This window comes from Chamaea fasciata, unplaced genomic scaffold (genome assembly GCF_029207755.1).
Source record: "Chamaea fasciata isolate MVZ Bird 193981 ecotype frontalis unplaced genomic scaffold, bChaFas1.0.hap1 SCAF_4, whole genome shotgun sequence".
Taxonomy (NCBI): Eukaryota; Metazoa; Chordata; class Aves; order Passeriformes; family Sylviidae; genus Chamaea; species Chamaea fasciata.
The window spans coordinates 51,966,393-51,988,344 of NW_027094089.1; the positions used below are offsets into that span (position 1 = coordinate 51,966,393).

The 21,952-nt window shown below is 41.4% G+C and overlaps 1 protein-coding gene across 1 annotated transcript in view; it reads left to right on the forward strand.

The window, feature by feature from the left end:
* The first annotated feature begins 1,659 nt into the window (after nt 1-1,659).
* LOC136288921 (neuronal acetylcholine receptor subunit alpha-7-like) overlaps nt 1,660-21,952 on the forward strand; it is a 58,101-nt gene continuing 37,808 nt past the window's right edge. Inside the window, exons 1-2 of the mRNA XM_066182403.1 lie at nt 1,660-1,738; nt 17,449-17,588. Coding sequence (XP_066038500.1) covers nt 1,660-1,738; nt 17,449-17,588 — 219 coding nt within the window. The remainder of the gene's footprint in view (nt 1,739-17,448; nt 17,589-21,952) is intronic.

Consider the following 21,952-nt stretch of genomic DNA (forward strand, 5'->3'; position numbering starts at 1 on the left):
ACCTGGGGTAGCTCTTTGAGGATGGTAGGAAACAGCAACAGTGCAACGCCTTGTCCCATCCAGCCTGCACTACTTTGGCCCAAATGAGGCTTTGTTCCAACTTCTACATCCTGTTCTCCCTGCACAGGCACTCAAGGAGCTTTGCCCACCAGCTTATTGACACCATCACACAAGGGGGAGGCCTAACATCAAATGGGTCTGGAGGTCAACAGTGCAGATGAACAATGGGAGGACGGCCCCTCTATGGGCCCTAGCCTGACCTCCCCAGTGAGAGTGCATCATGATCCAGCTAAATCACTCCAGGCTGAAGCTGGGGTATACACCAGTCCGTTGTGGTCCCAGCCTTCCAAATCTATTTAACATTTATTAAAAGAAAATGAAAGCATGAAAACTGCAGAAGACATTTGAGTATTACTAACTAATGCTGGCGGTGTTGCTCTCTCCACTTGAACGGTTCTCCCCTTTCCTGGTGCTTTGACCACTGATTTCTCCCGCTTTTTCCTGATCATTACAAGTTTGCATTTCTGCAGTTGATCCCAGGGCAGATGTTTCCAGCCAGGGGGACTCCATGGGCAGCCCGTGCCCCACCGCTCAACCTCGCAAGTCCTACTCCTCAGCTCACCCTGTGCCCCACATCCCGGGGCTCTGCTCTCCCCTACCAGCCTGCACTGCCCGCTGCAGCCTCACTACGGCAGCATCCAAATCCCTCCTCCTGCCTGGAGTCACGACTTGCTGCTGCTCTCTGCGTCAGCCCAGGTTTGTACCCTGCCAAGATAGGAGCCCCAAGAAATTCAGCAAAGGGAAGTGTAAATTCCTGTCCCTGCTTCCAGTGAAAGAGAAGTGGGTGAGTGTTCAGAACAGGCAAATGAGAAAAGAAAGGCCCAAGTGGTGAATGTAATTCATTCAAGACTTTGCCTCACCTTGCCTTTCTTTGGCTAGTGAATAAAATTGAGGGGAGGAAAGGGAGCTGGGGAAGAGGGCACTAAGGGCAGCTCCTTGTATCTGGTGGAAGTGATTACAGACAGGGGTGCATAAAAAAACCCCAGGAGACTGGCTATTTTCATTTTGCCAAACTTTTGCACTATTGAATCTCCCCTGCCACCTCTGCTGGGAGAAAATGCAGGTGTGTGCCACCAGGTGCTTGCTGCAAGTTGCCCTGGCAGCTGGGAGAGAGCAAAGGGGGATACACACAAATTCATTTCACCGGGACACAGCTCTAGAGGCACTCGAGCGCAAAGACTGGAAACACTGCAGCCGTGCTGTCTCGAGTTAGGTACAATATGTGGAGATGTGGAAAGCATCTCCGAGGCAGCATACTCCCCCTTCCTGCAGTACACAGACAGGTCAGGAGCAAATGCAAGTGTGCAAGGATCACTTGCATTTGCTCCTGACCAGGGAAAGGCTCAGTGTGTCGAGCAATGTGAGTCCAACGGAATGTAACCTGTTCCTTTGTGTTTGGATTTACTGACCAAGCACTGAGCTGATTTGGCTACTGGGGACTGGAGAAGCACTGAACAAATGCACTTTTCTCCCCTGGTGGGAAGCTGGTTTGATGCCTTATTATCGTAATTGCCAAATCCATCAGTCTTTGCAGGCTGTCTTCAAGACTTCATCCTCTTTCACCCTCTGCTCAAGAAGGAGAGCCAGCTTATTTTGACAATGCTCACAGAAAAGTGCTTGGCATTTGTTTATTCTGCACTGTGTCTCTGGTCATCCTTGTTCCTTTCACTCTTCAAAGGTAAGCTCATCTGTGTTTATCCAGGGCTTTCCTTTTTTGTTGTTGTGGTTTGGGGTTTTTTTCTTCTAAATGTTAGTTACATCCAACCCCAACTTTTATTTTTGGAAAGTCTGCTTGTATTTTGAACTTCGTTAGAGTCTCATGCTGGTTTAACTGACTTTTGTAACCAGTTTGGGTAAGTTTGTGGATCTTACAGTGCTGGCCACACTATTTCAACAAGGAAGAAGTGTGTGAGTTTATTTTGTGGGGGTTTTTTTTCAGTTAAGGGTGAGTAATTTTAACTTCCATAAATTAATTGAAATGGTCGTGTTTCAAAGGAAATATTTTCTTGCTCTCTTTAAAAATGTAACATTCTCATGTGTTTTTGAGAATAGGAAATTATAACTTCAGGCTGGGCAGAATGACTTTGAGAACCCTTTAGGTTTGTGAGTGCAATGGTATTCTACAGAGAAATATGAGCAGAAGAGATTTCATAACTGTTTATTTTCTGTGCATCATTTAGGAGGATTAAATCTGTATAAATACATAAATATACTATTTCTGGTTTGTTTTTGTTAAGCATACTCTTAGTATGCTTAATAGGAAATAGTCAAGAAATGGATATATAGTTGGAAACATCTAATAAAAGTAATATTGGGCTTCTGTAGTCTAGGGTGTCAGCTCTGCCTAAGCTATCCTTAGGAGTTTCAGCATGGTGCAAACAAAAATAGGAGCTGTGTGATTATTTCAAAATATTCAGGATTGCAAGACTGACAATAAAGTGTTTTTAAGTGAGAATGTTGAAATAGCCACAGTCATGAAAGATGTTCTGTATTCTACACAAAATGTGCTTCTACGGCTCCCTTTCATCTGAAACATACATGCCTGCAGCAAACAGAAATTCTAAAACTGAGTATTCTAAGTGTAAAGGACCATGTCTTGTTTCTCACAATTTACATATAAAGCAGTATTGTCTTTTTAAAGCAGAGAAAGTGGTCCAGCTATTTCAGAAGTGCAGGGGCACTGAAAACTTGCTATATGTGATGTTGTACTGGACTATTCATGCCACACAGATAATTACTCATTAATTCATCTGAAACTGTATAACGTCTGGACATTTCATTATTATAGATCCACATTTCATCTGCCTAATGTAGCAATGGTACTGCAGATAAATGTTTCTCCACCTTGCTAAATTAGAGACCTTGCTATTTTAAAGGCATTTATGTGCTCCTTTAAGAGCTGAACTAACAGCCAGGTTTTAGCATCTAGTTATGAGATAAGTCATTTTGTAGACATTCCCATTTTGAGTTCTGTGTCATGTAAATCCTGCCTTTTAAATAACAAGTAATGTCTAATTCATTGGGGGATGCCTAGTGCCTCTCAGCAGCACATGAAGACAAACTGCTTACATAAAGGCAAACTGTATAAATAATTCAGAGGATTTTTTGTTAGGTGCTTTTACTAACAGCCTACAAGTACTCACTTTTACAGAAAAATACTAAAGTTGAATAAAATGAATCTCTGATAAAGTTGGTCTCTAACTGACCTCCGCTTTACAGATTTTTTTAACTTAAAGAAAAAGGGGTTGGAAAAAATGCAGAAAGACCTGGAAATTGAGCAGTTGGGTCAGAAGATAAAAAAGTCAAAATGTTCTTAGCATGTTATCAGTAGCAGAGTTTTTAAACAGTAAATCCAGATTAACTCCCCCTGGGTTCCTTAGTTCACCCACAGGGAAGTCACAGCAAATTCAAATCATAACTAATGTCACTCTCACATAGCGCTGAGTTGTTCCAATGTTGTTCATAGCAATTTCTCAAGTACTGAACACTTCTGTCAGGCTATTTGACAGGAAAGTTGTGACAAGAACTGGATAAAAAACAAGCAAAACAACACATTTAGAACTCAGTTTTTTTTCCAGTTCTTTCCTCAACTGTCTGCTTCAACCTGACTTTTCTTGCAATAATGCTAGGAGCCCCAGTAGTTATGTAATTTAATCTAGGTCACTGCAGCCCTCCTTGAAAAGCTGATGATGCTTTTTTTGAGACATGGGTCAAAGGAAAAATCAGGAAACTTTTTAACCTTCCTATATCCCAGGTGAATACTCTTAGGGTCAGACATCCCTTCTAGGCCAGGGGCAATCCTTGAAAGAGTGCCTAGAATGTAAAAGGACCCAGTGAGTCTCAGCAGCTACCTAACAAACTTGGGTGGAGGGACTTGAAAACCTTGTCCAGGCAGTGATTGGAAAGGAGGGATCAGACACATTCCTGCTCCTTTTTTTGAATGTGGTGCAGTCTGGGAGAGAAGGTGCAGACAACCCTGCAAGGACATTCTGAGAAACACGCCGCAGTGACCACAAAGACACACAGCCTTTCTGAGGAGTTACCTTCAGCTCAAGACACAGGCACCTACAGGGTTTGAACAGCCAAGAAAGTTAAACACGCACTTGGCTAGTCTCCAGTCAAACCATGTATTCTAATTACTGTGCCTTTATATCCTTTTTTATTTCTCGAGTGAGACCATTACAGTGCCCTCATGCTGCACAGAGCAGAGTGAGACCTCTTGGTTCTTTGCTCTATACAGACTGCCATCAGGGTCATATCTGGCAAAGTGGTTTTGAAAAGCTCAACAAAGGCAAAGGGAAGCTGAGGACAGTAACCTTCCTCTGCAGTCTGGTGGGAATATAAATGCTCAGCTGTATGGGACAAATCCTATGGCAGGAGATGCTGCAAGTGAGCTCAAAGATGTAAATGATGAAGTAATTCAGCCTGACTTGGTGTACCCAGCTGGTGCAAAGAAGCTTTTCTTTGGCTCACTCACAATACAGAATTGAATTGCTGTGCTACACCAACTTCATGCTTTTTCACACCTTTGCTTATTTTGGTGAGGTCTAGTGATCACATCAGAATAGAACTGATGATCTCTTGGAGCAAATCCTCACAAATTTCTTGGTTCACTTCCATGAAAGCAGGTGCTGTTTCTGCAACAGCAGAAGCATTGGCAAGATAGCCTCAGAAGGCCAGATTCCACTGCCAAGCTACAATTTCTCTAATGTGAGCTAATTAGACATGAGTTTAGAGATCTGTGTTGTAGGAAGAACAAATAATGTTACTTAAATACCTATGTATGGAGTCTAAACTTCAGGCCTTGGCTGTGTAGGCCTGGTAGATCTGCAATGATGTGTTTTAACCAAAGTCATTTACTCCAAAGAGACACGGTTGAACAGATAAAAGGATCCCTGTGCCTTAACAGAGTACAGTGTAATGTCATTGATAATATAGGTGATTGGTGAAGTAGCTGTAACATCTTTTAACTGTTATCAGTGTAGAACCAGGTGTGAAAGTTGGATAATTTGGAGTCTTTCATACCCTTAATTAGAGGTCTGAAGGTTGTATTCACCTCATCTCTCCACATTCTCTGTGTTGATTCGTGGAATGATACAGTTTCAAAGATAACACTGCAGCTGATACACATTTAAAATAGAAAAGATACAGCTGGGCCTTAGCTTGTACTGGTAGGCCTTTTCTTTCGATGGCATAGAAAGATGCCACATGTGCAACTTGCAGACATGGAAAACTGCTGTCAGATTCCTGTCATTACTTTAATATCTAATAGCACAGACAGCAGGGCTGATCACTCTGAATGCTGAGAGCATGATAAGGTATTGCATATGCATGGAGCCAGGGGAGTAAATGTACTTGTCCACGGCACATGCACATATGCTCTGTGATCAAGAGCAGCAGTGCCATTGATACGTGTCAATACATCTAAGATGGGCCGGCAGGGTCCTAAGCAAACCCCTATTTCCTCTGAATTGTTGTCTGCTACAGTAACTTGCTGTACATACTTGCTTCTTGAGGTTGACTTTTCAGTCCAATGAACCAGACCTTGTGTTCAGTCCCTAATCTTCTATGTGCCTTGACTGGCACAGCTCTAAGGCTGATCTGTATTATCATAGGCACAGCTGCGACTGTGGAGCTGGCCCAAGCTTCTGAGAAGTTGCCAGATTCCAGGAGAGTTGGAGGTATTTCTATGCGCATTTGCTGGTAGCGATCTGAGCTACATCTTGTGTTAACGCTTCTCAAATACCACTGGAAAAAGTGGGAAGGTCCAGAAAAAGCGTGTCATGACATCACCAGTGCCTATTGTTGTATGCACCTATTGGTATAGCACTCTTGCATGTAGGGAGGGATCCAGAAACAGATACAATGCATGAAAAAGTAGCACCCATCTAGTCTTTGGGATGATGCTAGGTGGTGCCTTGGGAGCCTTCAGCCTTGCTCCAGCTCAGAAAAAAAGTTGTCTGATGATGTCTCAGAGAAGAAGTTCCCATTCCAGGCAGAGAATTCATCTCTTAAAGACAACTTCAGAACTCTTTTTTTTTCATTCTGGTTTATTTTCCTAAGGCATGTGCAAAAGAACATGAGTTAGTGATGGTGGTAGCACATGCAATTTTATTTCATGTGACAAGCAAGGAGGGAGCTATGGTCTCTTCAGCTCTAGGGTGTGATTAAAGTAGATCAAACCCCTTTGCATGAGTCCTTACTTGGTTGTTGGAAGATGTCCACTGCCTAGAGATCCTACATAATCTAGTTAAGAAAGAGATCAAATCTGACTGAGACAGGTAGGTTTAGCACTGGCAACCCAGGAAATGAGAAAGGTAGACAGGAGTTTATTGGTGTTTTAGAACACACTTCTGAGAAAATACAGCTTGAAGAAAGAGTTTTGCTTATCAAATACTTTCTGTATTGAGCAAAACAGCTGATGATAAGCCTGAGACCAGAACCAGATGGGGTGTTTGGAAGTAAGAATCTCCCCACCCAGGACTTGCAATTAAGTCAGTAAATTGCTATGGAAGTGGAACCTGTAGTCAACATAAGTACTTACGCATGTAAACAGTGAGATGCAGGTGTCTCCACCTTGCCTTGCTATCAATTGGCTTTGCTTAATTAGAAATTCTGTGGTTAATGGAGTGCTGAAACAGATGTCTGCAAACCTTGTCACCATTCAGAAATTGATATTTTCAACAGTTGTGCATTCCACAAGGTTGGAGAGAAAACCACAGTCCTCATTCCTATTCTTAATGCAACATATATTTGGGCAGTAAAATTGCTTAGAAGAAAGAGGCAGGCTTGAGGAGGTCTCATTTCTCACTGAGAACTCAAAGAGGCTGAAGTCAGTTTGCAGACTGGACTAAGACAGTACACTATGTTCCCAGAAGGTCAGCTGAGGTTATGTGGAAAAGCGTAAGTGGTCATTTAGATCTTCACCTTGCTAAGGGAGAAAATTAAGTTGTAAATTGGAAAAGATGTGTCTGTGACAGCTGAGGTGAGAGAGGGTCTGATCTATACAGATTCATATAGTGGTAGAACAATTTGGCTGGAAGGGACCTCCAGAGGTTGTCCAGTCCAACCCTTCTTCTCTGTTGGGTTGCTGTCTGAGGAGTGAAGCTGCCAACATCTCTGAGGACAGTGGTGTCCCTTATGCAGAGTACCCTTGAGAAAATAGAGGCTCTCTTAGTTCTGTGGGAATGCCCCATCATGCAGCTTTATCTTACTGGTGCTGTTCCTGTGCACCTCCCAGGAGTGCCTGGCTTCTTCATGGCAGGGCCCTCTCATGGAAGCTGAGGGCAGCCAAAAGAACTCCCCCTTGTTTTCTCATCTCCAAGTGGATCAAAGTCATATTTCTTTAATTCGTCTGCTTTGTTACAGCAGCCTGCTGTCTCCGTGGCCTCCACTCCACTCACTCCAAAGGATCAGTGTTGCCCTATGAAGGCTTCATGACACAGGCTTAACTGTGTGTCATGCAGTGGGTCTCATTAAGTGCAGGCTGGCTGTAGAGAATGTCTGAGTCATTATGTCTGATTCAGTGCATTTGGGAAAAACAAAAAGTAGGAAGTCATGTAATGATGCTGATAATACATTACATAGAACTTTTTTTGAAGATCTTGCAGAAGTGATAGAGGAGTCATGGCATGCTTTCCCTTTAATATTGTGTCATTTTAGAAAGGTCAGGAAACTGAAATCCAGCTTGAGCAATTGTAACAATGGGAAGAAGAGATCAAAACTTAAATCAAAAGTTGCTAGATAATTTGCTGTTCCCACTGTTTCAAGTGGCAAGTGGGCAGCAACTTTGAATTAAACCTGTTCATGTTCAGGCTTCACACACAATCCATAAATGGCAACTGGGCAGATCCAAGAGCTCCAAGCAAAATATTTGCCTTTCTATTATAACCAAACAGGTATCCTGAAGCATACTCTCTGCAGTAGCATTTCGTTCAAATTTAATGTAATTTTTAAAGATATTAGGGTCACCAACTATAATTTAAATTTATTGCACTGGTATCTCAGCTCAACTTCAGCACTCCTGGTACCATCAGATCTAATTATGTGCTGCCTGATGATGTCAAAGAGGGGCAACAGGGTAAAGAGAAGGTAGATCTAGGAGAAACAGGTCTGTGGGTAAGAAGAGACATCCTCCAGAAAAGGCCTCTGTCAAATGGGCAAATTATTTTGCCTTTGGGTCAAAATGCTCCATCAGACTCAGGAATTCTTTTCTGGGGAATACAAGAGGGCAGCCCAGACAATACCGGATCACTTCCTGACTTTCAGGCTCGTTCTGTTCTCACTCAGAGAGCAAGCATCCCACATCTTTGGCATTGCTACTATATTACAAGATGACAATCATGCTCCTCCTGGACACATGGGGCACCAGTTTTATTTTAATTTTGTTTTGTCTGCACCAACATAATTCTGCAGACTGAAGTTACCAAAGCTTAAATGCAACAGAGTAAAGATAGGACAAAATCAGGCTTCCCAGACTGTCATTCTGTAGAATTACCTCAATTTCACTGTGTTTCATTTCTGCTCTTACTCAGGATGAGTGACTCAGCCAGTGCAGGTTTGGCTGGCAGGGTGCACCAGGGAGAGACCAATACTTCATATAACCACTCATCCCAACAAAACCAGGACCTGAGCCATGAACCCGAGGGAAAGACCATAGCATCTAGTGTTCTGAAAACAGATCAAAGCTAACCAACACTCATCTCTCACTGAGATCTTTATACCTTTAAAGTCTGGGAAAAAAGTCCAACAACAAAACAGATCTAAGCTTTTAAGCCACTTTTTCTGCATATAAACAAAGCTGGACTGAATCAGCCAAAGCATAGTACATACAGTTTCAAATATCTCAGGTCAGATCTCCACAAACCTTGTTTGATTGGTCACAAGTCCAATTTGCTCAGAGCCAGTAATTTACTTCATCTAGATAGTATTAGAAGCAGCTTTTCTCTTCAATGTGAAATAAATTCGATCTCCTTGCTATGAATTTTTGTGCCCTTATTTACAGTTCCCTTTGTCTTTGAAGACCTAGGCCACCAAATCCCCAGCCTTTCTTTCCCTTAGAAAAAATCCCTTGATAGCAGGCACTTCTGCTGCCAAGACCTCCAAACTATCACCAGCTGACTGGCAGCACATCTCACACAGACTAACAGCAAGTTTGACCTGACTTAGTGAAAGCTCATTGGTGCTGCCTAAAACAGGGCTGAGTCTTATCTATAGGTGTTATGAAAGTTTTGCTCCCCTAGTGTGAAACTGTTTCATGTTTAGGAAAATGTATGTCTGTATTTCCCATTTCACATACTAAGCACTGAACAAAGTAGCAGTCATTCAAGGTGCAGTCAAAATTTTTATCAGACTTACTCCCATCCCTTTCAGAGGGCTCTTATATTATATTTCTCATTATCCAGCATTTGACTTTTGATATTGTAAAGACAAACTTGAAACTTTCTTTGCATTCTCAGATCCATGTTCACTCTGGACATCTATGCCTAGCCTGTGCCTTGCAGCCAGTGGAGCTATCCCTTTGTTCATGGGTAACAGCTGCAACTTGAATGATGAGGGAAAAAGGCAGGAGAAGCTGTCTCTAGCCTTGCTTATTGCATCCTCAATGCCTTTGCTGTGTAGTAGCTTTGCTATGTAAATACAGGTGGCAGGCTGGCAAGGCAAAAGTTCATAGTCTGGGAAACTAGCCTTCTCTGGGATCATAACCAGCTGATGAGGACTGCAGAAGGAAAGAGAGAGAAGCACTGTGACATCTCTGAAGACACTGGGCAGTTAATTTTCCCACTATTATTGTCTATATAATTTCCAATCCAGCCTGTCCTCTGCATTGCCCAGAGAAGTTAAACCGTATTACCAGTGCTTCATCAATAACACACTGAGGCAGTGTTTGAGAGGCAAGGTCTCTCCCTCACCCTTGAATTATTAAATAAGGGAACAAGCTTTTTTCCTATTAAGCACCTGCCTCTGACTAAGGAATAGCTCTCGGTATCTTTGCTCTCTTCAAATCTTGGGACAAAACTATCTGCTTTTCTCTTCCTGGGGAGTTAGTGGTCTCAGTGTATAAAATGGGGGAAACTGACTAGAAGAAGCCAGTTGCTGTTCAGTGGGTGGTGAGCAATAGTATTGGGCATAATTTCTCTTCTTTGGGTTTTATTTCTGTCTCTCTTTTTGTTGTCTCCCTTTTCATTATTATTGTTATTATTATTACTATTATTATTACTATCATTATTACTATTATTATTATGTTTCATTATGTTTTATTATTAATACATTTCATTAATGTTATTATTGTAATTTTTTCTAATTCTTTTCTTCATCCCGTTGGGAGCAGGGAGATTGTGAGTGAGTGACTGCTTGGTACTCAGTTCCAGTGTGGGGTTAAACCACAACATCATTGCAGGCTCTATCACTGCTATTATCTGGGGTTTAGGAAAAATAACTCTCCTACCTGTTGTTTTCTCAGCCTAATAAGACTTGCCTATTCTGTCAGTTCACTTATGACTTTCCCAGATCTGAACTCTCCACATGTGCCTGGCATAGTGTAGAGTGGGCTTTTGATGGGGAGGTGCAGACAGACTCGACCCTTTTCATAGCTGTCTGTGAATGCTGTGCATATTGCCACGGCTGCCTTATTGATGGCACTTGGAGGGTGAAGCTCATGGTGCTTTCACAAGAAGAGCTTTGTTTGGGTTAACTGGTTTGGGTGCTGAAACACATAGAGATGTGACAAGATGCTCTGCAAGCCAGTGGGAGCAGGGAGTGCAGAAGCCTAGTCCAATACACTGATGACCATATCACTGGTATCTTGCTTTTATCTTAGGGTTTTGTTTCTTTCCTTTGGCTGCCATTACTTCTCCTCTCCACAAATCCCAGGATGGCTGGCAAGAGTTGCCTCCAGACAGCCACACCAGTCTCTAATGTGCGGCAAGGGGAGTCCCTCTCTTCATCACTGTTCCAGATTCCTCCCACTGTGCTTGCTGAGCGTCTAGTATGACACTTACATTGCATAGAGCTAATGTAAACTAGCAATACAGTAAAAGTACATTTTTTGCCTTTACTGGCTATAGCTAGTTAGGTCTCTGACCTGGAGTAATGAGGCCATTTAGATAACTGTGATAACTGTGAATGAGAGGTATCCTACTGTTAATACCTCAAAGTGTGTCTCTCTACCTTACACATGTAACTCAGCCTTTAAAACACCCACAACCAACCCAGTGGGAGCAAAAATATAACCCCATCCTTTCATTATATAGTTTTAGCATGTTGTCATGTAAAGAAGAAACCTTTCCTAGAATACCTTTTTTATACCCATCTCTGCTGGGAACTCTTTATCTGCTATGAATGAGCGGAAATGACCAGTTTCAGGAATATCAGGTCCTTTTTGGCTAGGAAATCATGTAATTTCTCACATTCCTCTGGGTATCTGATGAATTTTGTGTGTAAGATGCAGAAACAATCTGCATTGCAAGAGACAAAGATTAGAGTCAAAGATTATCCAGAAGGGAAGTAGATTAAAAAGAGGTTTTAAGTGAGAGATATATTCAAATACACAACACATAAATACACACACAGAGACACTCACACAGGGTAGAGGTAGCTGATGTTATTCCATTGTTTCTTATGTGAATCCTCTTCCCTGAAGGCATGATGGCATGCATTTTAAATCAAAGGGCATTGAAAGAAATAATGCATTTCCAGCCATAGATAAAAGTAACAATACTGCACATAAGAACAAAAGCAGATGGGATACATCTGTGTCTCTAGAGATTAAGTGACATATGCAGTGACATGCTTTACATTCTCAAAAATCTGCAAAATATTCAAAATAAGTTGCTTTCTATAGCTACCAAATCATTAGAACATGCCTCATTTCGTAAATGCTCTTGCCATTGCAGTTCTCTATGCGAATGAAATTGTCTGTGAAACAATCTGCTTCTTTCCTGATACTTCTAATGTTACTGCCCCCATAATTCATTATTGCATGCAGTGTTTGTGTGTGTGTGTGTGTGTGTGTGTACGTTTCCTATGATCATTCTATTTGGAATGTGGAAGAAATAGGTAAAAATCCCTGCAAGAGTACAGGGATAAACTAAAATGAAAATAAATAATAGAAGATGAGCTGTGGCAGGAGGGTTTTAGGAAAATAGTTTTAAGTTCTAGGATTTAGCTCTGATAACTATAGTTTTTAAATTGATTTTTCCTCTGTAAATATTCCACTTATAAGAAAATTAAATACAATCATTACACAACTAAACTTAATAATACCTCATAGGATAATGGCACTGTTATGTTTGTTTTTGATAAATGCCAGAACTTCACTCATTTTCTTTTATGAAGCAGTGAAACAAGCAAATAAACCAAAACAAAAGGTACATGTCAAAGTAACAGTACAGAGAGAAAAAAGTGACATAGATGTGGTGAAATACCTGCAGAAGGTACAAGGGGAGTGCAAAAATGTCACAATCACAGTATCACTGCATTTTGAGACCTTTTATGAAGTACTGGGGAGGGGCAAAATATATAAAAGCAACAATATGACGGATAAGAAATATGCTGTTGGTTGTAACTTACCATGTTCTTCAAAAAGATTATATGTGAAAGTGATTCTAGGAACTGTCTTTGAAAACAGAAAAAGAAAACAAAGACATATTTTCTAATTCAGAGGCATGTTAGCAAGCATATATGTTAATATAAAGTGATATGGAAAGAATATGATATTTTGTCTGAAAACCACCATTTTAGGTACCAATAATCTTGTATCAATAAAGTAATAACTTGTGTATGTGGTCTCAATCTCTGCTTAAAGAAATGAACAATGGCTCGAAAACAGCTAGAAGCTCCCCCTCTCAAAGAGTTGAGAGATTATGAAAACAAAGCCAGGGAACACTATGAGACAGAGGTAGAATTGTTGATAATACAGGTACCATTGCTGAAAAACTAGTGAAAATCCATGTTCTGCTACCTATCATCTTGTTAATATTTCATTATATATTCTTTACCAGGCACAACCAGCCAGAATGTGTCTCACACCAGGATTCTCATTTAAGAAGCTGACTACTTTGTGAACAAACATGGGGAACTAGAACGGCTGGACCCTTGCCTTATAGCCTGGGGACCTTGGCATGCAAAGCAGAGCAGGAAAATCAATCAGCCAAGACCAGACATGACAGCACAGCTCCTGGAAAGGATAGAGCATCTGTCCTTCCTGAGGATGCCTTAGGGATAATCTGGCCAGACCTAGGTGCAGGTTCCCTTGCTGTGCAATTCTCATCAATTACATCCTGGAAAGAAACATGAAATGCAACTATAGCATCTATTCTCAAGAGATTGATAGCATTTTATTGGTCATATCATTCAATCAGTGGGCTTCTTGCAGACTTCTTCGCACATGCAGAAGTACGGAGGGAATTCAGAGAAGTGTTTAAAAGTTTAATGTAGTGCATGAGTAATTGCTTTCCATAGAACTCTTTACGACTAATCTGGGGATTGGTTGCCTTGCGCTTCCCAGTTGTCTGCAAACTGTAGGAGCAATTTAGGGAACATTTTTGGATTATTCAAGAGTAAATCTTGAAGAACAATCCAGCCCTTGATCTAGTAATTCCATGTCTCCTTTCTACACTGGATACAGCATTCCAGGTGTGTATCACCAGTGCTAAGTAGAGAGAAAGGATCACCTTTCTTGATTTACATGTGTGGTTCTTCCTGTTGCAGCTAAGGATGCTGGTGACCTTTGCTACAAGGGTGCATTGCTGGCGTATAGTCAGTCTGATACCTGTAAAGGCCCCTTGGGGCTTTTTGGCTATCCTGCTCACCAGCCCACGAGCCCCCAGCCTGTTCTGGTCGCTGGAGTTACTCCTCAGGTGCAGGACGACTTTATACTCTATTTCATTGAACTTCATGGGGTTCCTGTCAGTTATTTCTCAAGTTTTTTAAGGTCCTTCTGAGTGGCAGAAAACTTTGTGCTGTATCAGCCACTCCTCCTAGTTTTGTACCATCTGAAAAAAACCCCAACTTTCTAAGGGTGCACTCTGTCCCAGCATTCATAACAATGTTAAATAGCATTGCTCCCAGTATCCATCCCTGGAGTAGTCTACCACTGGCTGGCCTTCAGCTGAACTTTTTGCTGCTGACTACAACCCTCTGAACCTGACAGTTCAGCCACTTTTCTGTCCACTGTTCTCTTATCTAGCCTGTAAGGCATAGACAAATGTGTATGAGAATTTTTCAGAGATGGTCTGCTGAAAGTCTTGCTAAAGTTGAGGTAAACATCCTACACTGCTCTTCCCTCAAATTTTAATGACTTTGTATGTTTTCTGACTGCTTCAAAGATATTTCAGAGATAAGTGAGACACTATCAGAGGCAGTGGGTCATAAAAACTCTCAGATTCTTTACCTAGAAAACATCATGCCCTTTGCCAGTTACTTTTACTTACCAGTAACATACATAGCCAAGCAAGTCTGGCAGTGGGTTTGAGAGACTGACTTGGCAACTTTAAATATTGACATCCATCATCTAGCCTAGTTTAAAAGATAAACAGTGCCACAGTTTTTGGTTAAACTTCTGTGACTGAGGGATAGTCAGTGGTAAAGCGTATTCTACCACTGCTCCTGAGAGATTCACGTTTCCCCATCACCAGCAAACACTCCATTTAGCACACAGAGTTGTAGTGTCACAATGCATTAGCACAAATGTTATAGGAGAAAAAAGCAGAAATCTCTCTGGAGTATGAAACATTAAATATTTGAAAATTACAATTTAAAGAAAAAGTCTGTGAACATGAAAGTCAGACTAGACATCCACCTTAGTGCCCTTCTCCAAAGCAGCTGTAGCAGAGATGGTAGTGTGATTAAGCTAGCCAGCTCTTTATGGTACCAACAGCTGCTGTAGCTGTTTGCCAGGACATCCCAAGGCTCCATTGCTTCTGAATCTTTGTCATTTTGTAAGCAAAACCATGCAGCACACAAATACATGGTCGCCAATGCCAACTCAGCAGACTCAGAATAGATCAGCTACAACTATTCAGTTTTAAATACCAGAGGTTGCAAAGTATCAGGATCACATTACAGAGAGGTGAGTTGAAGAAAGGATGGAAAAGAAGGTGCTGTTCTCGACTACTTCACCTCACAAAGTTTAACAGGGAAAGAGGCTTGACTTCAGCATGGATGAAGCACACTGTGCAAGGACAGCTTTCCAAAGCCTGCAGCAAAGGGTTATGCTTAGATTTCTGCAAGTCAGACCTCCCGTGGGGAAATGCTTCAGTGCACCCTGACAATGGAGGTACCAGGGCAGTCTAGCAGCCTAGTTGGGTCCAGAGACTGGTGAAGGACGCTTTTCCCTTTGTAAAAGCTGAGACAGCCAGTTTAGAAGAAAGGTGAAGGGCAAGTATTATGTGAGTACTCAAGATGAGGGCAATAGTTCAGGAAGTCGTTTCTTCCCTAAAGCACAGGAATGTGGGTGGGTAGGTGAGTGAAACGACAGCAAATTTGCTTCAAACTCCAAACCTCTTTCCACAGGAAAATGTGTGGTGATTTTCACGGGTTTCCTTCACACACGAGGCTTTCATAATGGAGTCTGGTCCAGCTGAGGCACTAAAAAGTACTAAGGCCATTACAAAGGACTTAAATCTCTGCTTAAGTAAGCAGGGAAAATTACTTAACGTGCTGAAGGAGAGATACTGTGGTCAGAGTTTGTCTTTGCCATTGGTGAAAACATAGCATCCAATGCTGAGATGTCAGTAAGGGCTATTGAAGGTGTGCTTACAGCATTTGCTCCTCTGGGTGCCTGTAATCATGTAGAATATTACACAAGAGGAGAAAGGGCTTATGAAATTGATGTGATGGTGTAATTTACCAAAGTGAACCAAAATACTCTTCTTCCTTGTTTATCAGGCACTGTCATGCTAGAAGGTCACAAAGCTTCCTTGAGTACCAGCAAAAATGAAAAGAACACAAGTTAAACAGATCCATGAAGTGTTTATAAACTGAATCTATTATTAGTTTTAAAAGACATGGCTGCTTTGTAGTAGGGCAGCTTGTGTCAGGCTTGAAGGGTTTGCTAAGTGTAGTAAGAGACTGGTAAGGCAGAATGGGTTGTTACATTTTTTTGCACTGTCAAGAAAATATTCATCACAAGCTCTGAGAAAGGAGTTTTGATCTCAATTTGCAGAGCTCTGATCAAGAAGTAAAAACCATCATATACAGAGAGTGGGAGTTGCAGTGGATAAAAAAAATGCTTCAGTCCAAAGTAATAATGATTTAGAGTGCAGATTCTGTGACAGGGATTGAATTTATACAGTTCAGAGAGTACACACTCATGTTGAAAGGACTGGTTTGACCTCAGGGAACCTGTGGTCCCTGATGTTCCTTCTCTTAGGTGCAGCTCTTAAGTAGAGCTCAGGCTGCCACTAGCCACAGCACCAAGATCTACTCAGTTTAGGGGGAACCAGGGTGCTGAGCAGTGTATCCCAGCAAACTTCTTGCTTTGCTAAAGGAAGATACCCAAACCTTCACCATCTACAGTTGTCGTGGCAAAGAAACCTGGTCATACATGTTAGACAGATGCTCTCCACACCCAGCCCAAAGGTGGGAACTTGGGAATTTTGGAAATTGAGCATAGGCTGAAGTTCTGCTAATCTTTAACATTGTCAGCTGTTTGCATGACAGGTTTGTGTGGAGTCTGTCCCCAGTGAAAACTGAGATAAGTGTGTAATATCAGAAATTTAATATCATTGTAGTTAATACCTGTTAAATACTCTAATCTTCATACCACCATCTCAGTAGGTGTTAACAAAGTGTGTTGCCATCAGATGGAAAAAAGTCAAAGGAAGTAACTCTAAGCCTAGAAAGACTGCTACACAAAACTGAATAAGGTAGGAAGAAAGGTTGTTACTGTTTCTTGAGCATAGAAAAAGGCCAGATACATCAGTTCCAAGAAATAAGGATACCTGTTATCCATTCTTGGTAAAAACACAATATGGCTAAGTAATACCAGTGCTGGCTAACAGTAGCCCGTGTCTAGGAAATAAGAACAAGCAAATTTGTTTGCCTCCCAGGAAGCTGTCTGGTGGTTTTGGAACCACAGCTCTACTGTCCATCAGCAGGAGGGACTCCAAGGAATGGGGACAATTCAGTCAGAGCCCCAAATCCTGTTCAGTAATTTCTGAATGTTAGTAATGAGTTAGTGTTAGTAGCTAATTTTTTTGAGAGTTCAGCATTCATATATGCAAAAAAGCTGTGTTTTTCACATTTATGTGCAGAATTTGGATGGTGTTTTTAGGAACTGCTTTCTAATTACAAATCTAATAAGAAGGAGTTTTCAACAAAACAGATGAACAATGGTGACTGTGTGACAGTGTGAAAATGACAGACACCTTCTTTCTTTTCCTCTAGTCTCTCAGCAGGGGGAAGGCCAGAGACGCTTGTACAGAGAGCTGCTGAGGAACTACAATCGTCTGGAACGACCTGTAGTGAATGACTCCCAGCCGATCGTAGTTGAACTCCAGCTTTCCTTGCTGCAGATAATTGACGTGGTAAGTTGCTGCAGATAATTGACGTGGAACTTGCTCTTCTCTTCTCTTCTCTTCTCTTCTCTTCTCTTCTCTTCTCTTCTCTTCTCTTCTCTTCTCTTCTCTTCTCTTCTCTTCAGCACCCATTCAGCATAACAAACCTGATCTCTCATCTAGCAGACATACTTTTTCTCTTTATCAGGCTATCAGAGATGAAAGCAGTCTGTGTTTTGCTAAGCATCCTCCCTAAATGCTGGAGAACACACTTTGACACTTTTGAGGAGTGAATATCATCCTAAAAGCACAGCCATTTCTGACACAACTTGAGCTGCAAGGAGATTAATTATGCATTTTTTCACATTTTTTTAACAGAAAAAGGAATTCAATCAATTAGAAGCCATGCGTTACTACAAATTATTAGTGATACATTCTTCTCAGAGCTATGTGGGATGCAATAACTGAAGACCATGTGCAGAATTCAAAGCTACCATCACTGCACTTACACTTTTTCATTAGATATTATAATGGCATTGGCCTTTTCTCCCATCATATTTTTACCATGCACTGCAGCTGAATGAGTCTGCCCTGAGATGAGCTTAGAAATACATAAAAGTAAAACCTGGAGCCACAACCCTCTAATTGTCTTGACTACAACATGCTTTTACAGAATTGGAGATTTGACCCATGGAAAATTTTAACATGATAATCCAAATCCTTTTTTTCATCATGAAGAGGATTCTGTATGACAAACCATGATATATATAGAAAGGATTTCTTTCATTTACATGAGAAAAACAAGCCAGGAGAACAATTTTGACCATCTTCATCCTGTCAGCAGTGCAAACAGGTGAACACAGTAGCGCTCTTAACTACATCCTATATTTTTACTACTGTTTATTTCCATAAACAGTATTTGGAGCTAGTTTTTGATACACTGTCACTGTCATGGAAGGCATGAGGAATAGAGAGAGAGAGAGAGATGTGGAAGCATTTGTGCAGTAGCAAAGCAATTTAATGGGAGTCTCAAATATTTAAACTTTTTAAAGCTCTCACAATCTTTTTGAAAATGTATAGTACACGTGGTGCTCTTTCTGGAGAGGTAAACAGGACCCTGAAGGTGTAGCCCCCCAGCGACACAACGTGCAAGTGGCAGCTCCAGTCAGCTGTGGTATTCCTGGAGGCAGGCAGGAGCCACTCATATAGGATATGCATCTTTCTGTTTTGAAATGTTACCAACTGCATTGAACTGTAAGAGAGAGGAAATCAGTACTGTCAACCAAAGGCCTCTACATGAATGAAAGAGCAAAGATTTCCCGCAGCTATTTTCAAATAAATTTCAGCAAGAAATTCTAGGTTTAGCAGAGGTGTTTCAGCTCCAAAAATCTTCCTTCAGTCCTTCTTTATCTGTGGTATTTTCTTTGAAACTAATTTGAAGGTTGGGGGTACTCAAGGGGACTCTTCAGCCATAGGGCTGTAACTGTACATTTTCAAAGTCAGGAGAAGTTATATAAAACAATTTTTCAACTGTGTTTCACATTGATATATGAAACTCAGCCTTTCAGGAAATTGGTATTTTTTAAAAGTACTTTATCTATAGTAGGTCATTATAAGAAATGTCTATTATAAGAAATGTAGTTCCAGTGTTCCCTTTTGGTTGTCTGTAATAGGAAGTAGGTATACGTTTCAGAAATGAAGGTTTTCTTCCCTACATCTTTGCACCCAGTACAGATGCTAGATGCTGATGTGTTATAATCAGAATTAATGACCTGTCCCAGCCTTGTGGTCTTGCAAACTGCACTCAAGGTGTTTTAAAAAACATCCAATGTTTCTCTTGGATGATGTGAAAAGGTGCCTGTTTCCTCAGTGGAGGACAGAAAATCACTTGGCAGTTGAATCTCTGTAGTAAAAATGTCATTGTGGCATCAAGTGGCTAAACCAACCAGCCTGAAAATGCACAAAACACTGATCCCCCGGGTCCTTAGATCAGGAATCAATGCAGAAAATATGCCAGCAACAAGCACTGTACTTGTGAGTCCCTCATCCTCCATTGCTGGCTGGACAGATGGCAGCATCTGTCTGCTTCAGCTGCTGAAGTAAATGTCTGTTTAAAAGGAGGCTCATTATAGTCATAATGACGTAAAGAGATGTAGTTGAGCTAAAAGGAAGAGGTAACCTCTGTCAGCTGGGACACCATGAGGCAAACCAAGTGGCCATCTCTGCTCAGTCAGATGGGAGTCTGGGGGTGAGTAGACTCTGCCTCCTCAGCTGGCCTGCCTGGCAGAAGACAAAGCAGCTGGCACACAGTTCTTCACCTGAGGAAGAGAATAGACAGCATCACAATCTTGGCAATGGTGTATGCATTAACAAAATGAAAAGCTGCTCTTTCTGAGGATTTGTGTGTCCAGCATGGTCCATTACCATAAAAGAGCAGGGTGCTAGGCAGAGTCCCAGCATGAGGGCATTTTTAACACCATGCTCCCTGGAGAGGAAACAAACACTCAAGTAGTGTCATGTGCCAAGGCATACTACAGCATTGCTGGACTCACTGAGATACTTTGCAAGTAGTCACTGCAATGGGTCTGAGACAGTGGACCCTGTTCTGGTGTCCCTGCAGGAGAAAACAATGTGAAGAAGATTAAAACAAATCTCCTGTTTTATTGTTGCATGGAAGTGAGAAGGGGTCTGCCACTGATACTCAAAAAATCCTGTGCCTTACCCATGCCAAGACCTGACATCACATCTAAAGCATCTGGGACAGGTTCCATCACATGCCTCCATAAGTCTGTTTCCTGCATATACTGTATTAAAATGTAATGAATTCTAAATTCATCCTCTGCAGACTGGCTGCTGAGAACAGCATTGCTGACAATCTAGTTGCACTCTGCTACCTAGAGAGAAAAGATTGCTCTGAGATTGCTGTGGTTTTCCAAGCAGTAGTAGAAGTAACCACTTAAAATCTCACCTCCTCTTCTTAAAACCATTCAAAGAAAATTTCAAAGCATGGCTGCTTTGGATTATGTTTTCTGCCTCTATGTGCATGTATTTGCCTACACAGGGTATGTATGGTTTTTAGGATTCAAAGCCAGCCATCATACCCAAAGCTGAGAAGAACGTGTTCTCTACTTGTCATTGTTCTGGTAGACAAATGCAAATGAAGGACTTTAGGGTTTGGGCTTTTCCCAAAATTATATTAATCCACAACTACAGCCATGACAGGCCCATTACATTCAGGAAACAAAAGAGCAGAAAGAGGGACACTTACAGCCCCCGTTTAACAGCAGAGTTCAGTTCAGTTTGCCTTGTCCTCTGTGTGCAAGGGCAACTTCATGCTGAGCTGTCTCACGTATATGCCATTTCTGAGGGTAACTTTTGCTTGAAGCCTGACCCCCAGGCACCCCCTGTGCATCAGAAGGGCATTGACTGGTGATCTCTTCCACAGAATACTGCTAAGCCCTGCCAACCCAAGCAAGGGTAGACATCCAAGAGTACTTGGAACAAAAATTCTCTTCTTATTTTGTCTAAGAGCCCAGTCAGCTGGTGAGGCTAAAGAAATTAAGAAATGAGGCATGGCATTTTCTGCAGCAGAAGAAATGCAAGCATTTTTCTTTGGCACAATGTGAAAGGAAGCTGCTAAGTGAAAACTATTTGTCATTGTGAATTGTTGTTTTCATTTATCTTGGCATTTGCAGGAGACCTTATCTGAAGGGGTGTATATGTGGTTGCACTGTTAAGTTATTCAAAAACTCAAAAACAACAGTTGTTGAGGTCCCTGCATATGGTGGAGTCCTGCCGCAACAATCCATAGGTCATTATGCCCTTCCAGAAACTAGAAAATACATAATCTTCCTGTATTTTGGGCTGCAAACCCAAAACAAATGCTGTGTCTGGAAAAATTTATTATGGACTGTTTTGATTCAACTGCATAGTGTGTAAAATGATTGTACATGCTAGGGACTGCAGGATTATCCAAAACCTTATGGTTGGGGTATCACAAGGTTTTAAACAATCTCACTTTTAAACCACAGATGTTGTTGCTACAGTGTGTCAAAGCTCTTCACATTTTTGGAAAGCAGCAAGATGAGGTAATATAAGAGTCTAACAGGACAATAAAACAAAGATTCACTTTGTTTTTTTTTTTCTGAAAACTGGGTCTGAGCCTTACTACTCAGAGAAGACAAGAAAAAAGATCCTCACATACTTTCACTGAGCACTCAGGTGCAGTCACTATCACTATGAGCAGCATATTATCTTAGCAGCATAGATATTTTGCTTTCTGTGTACCCAGAACTTATCAAAATACTGGATGCAAACTTAAGCTTCCACTAGTTTCCCCTAAATCAAAGAATGCAACCCTGAAGGAGTTGGTTTTTTTTGTTATTTTGGGTTGG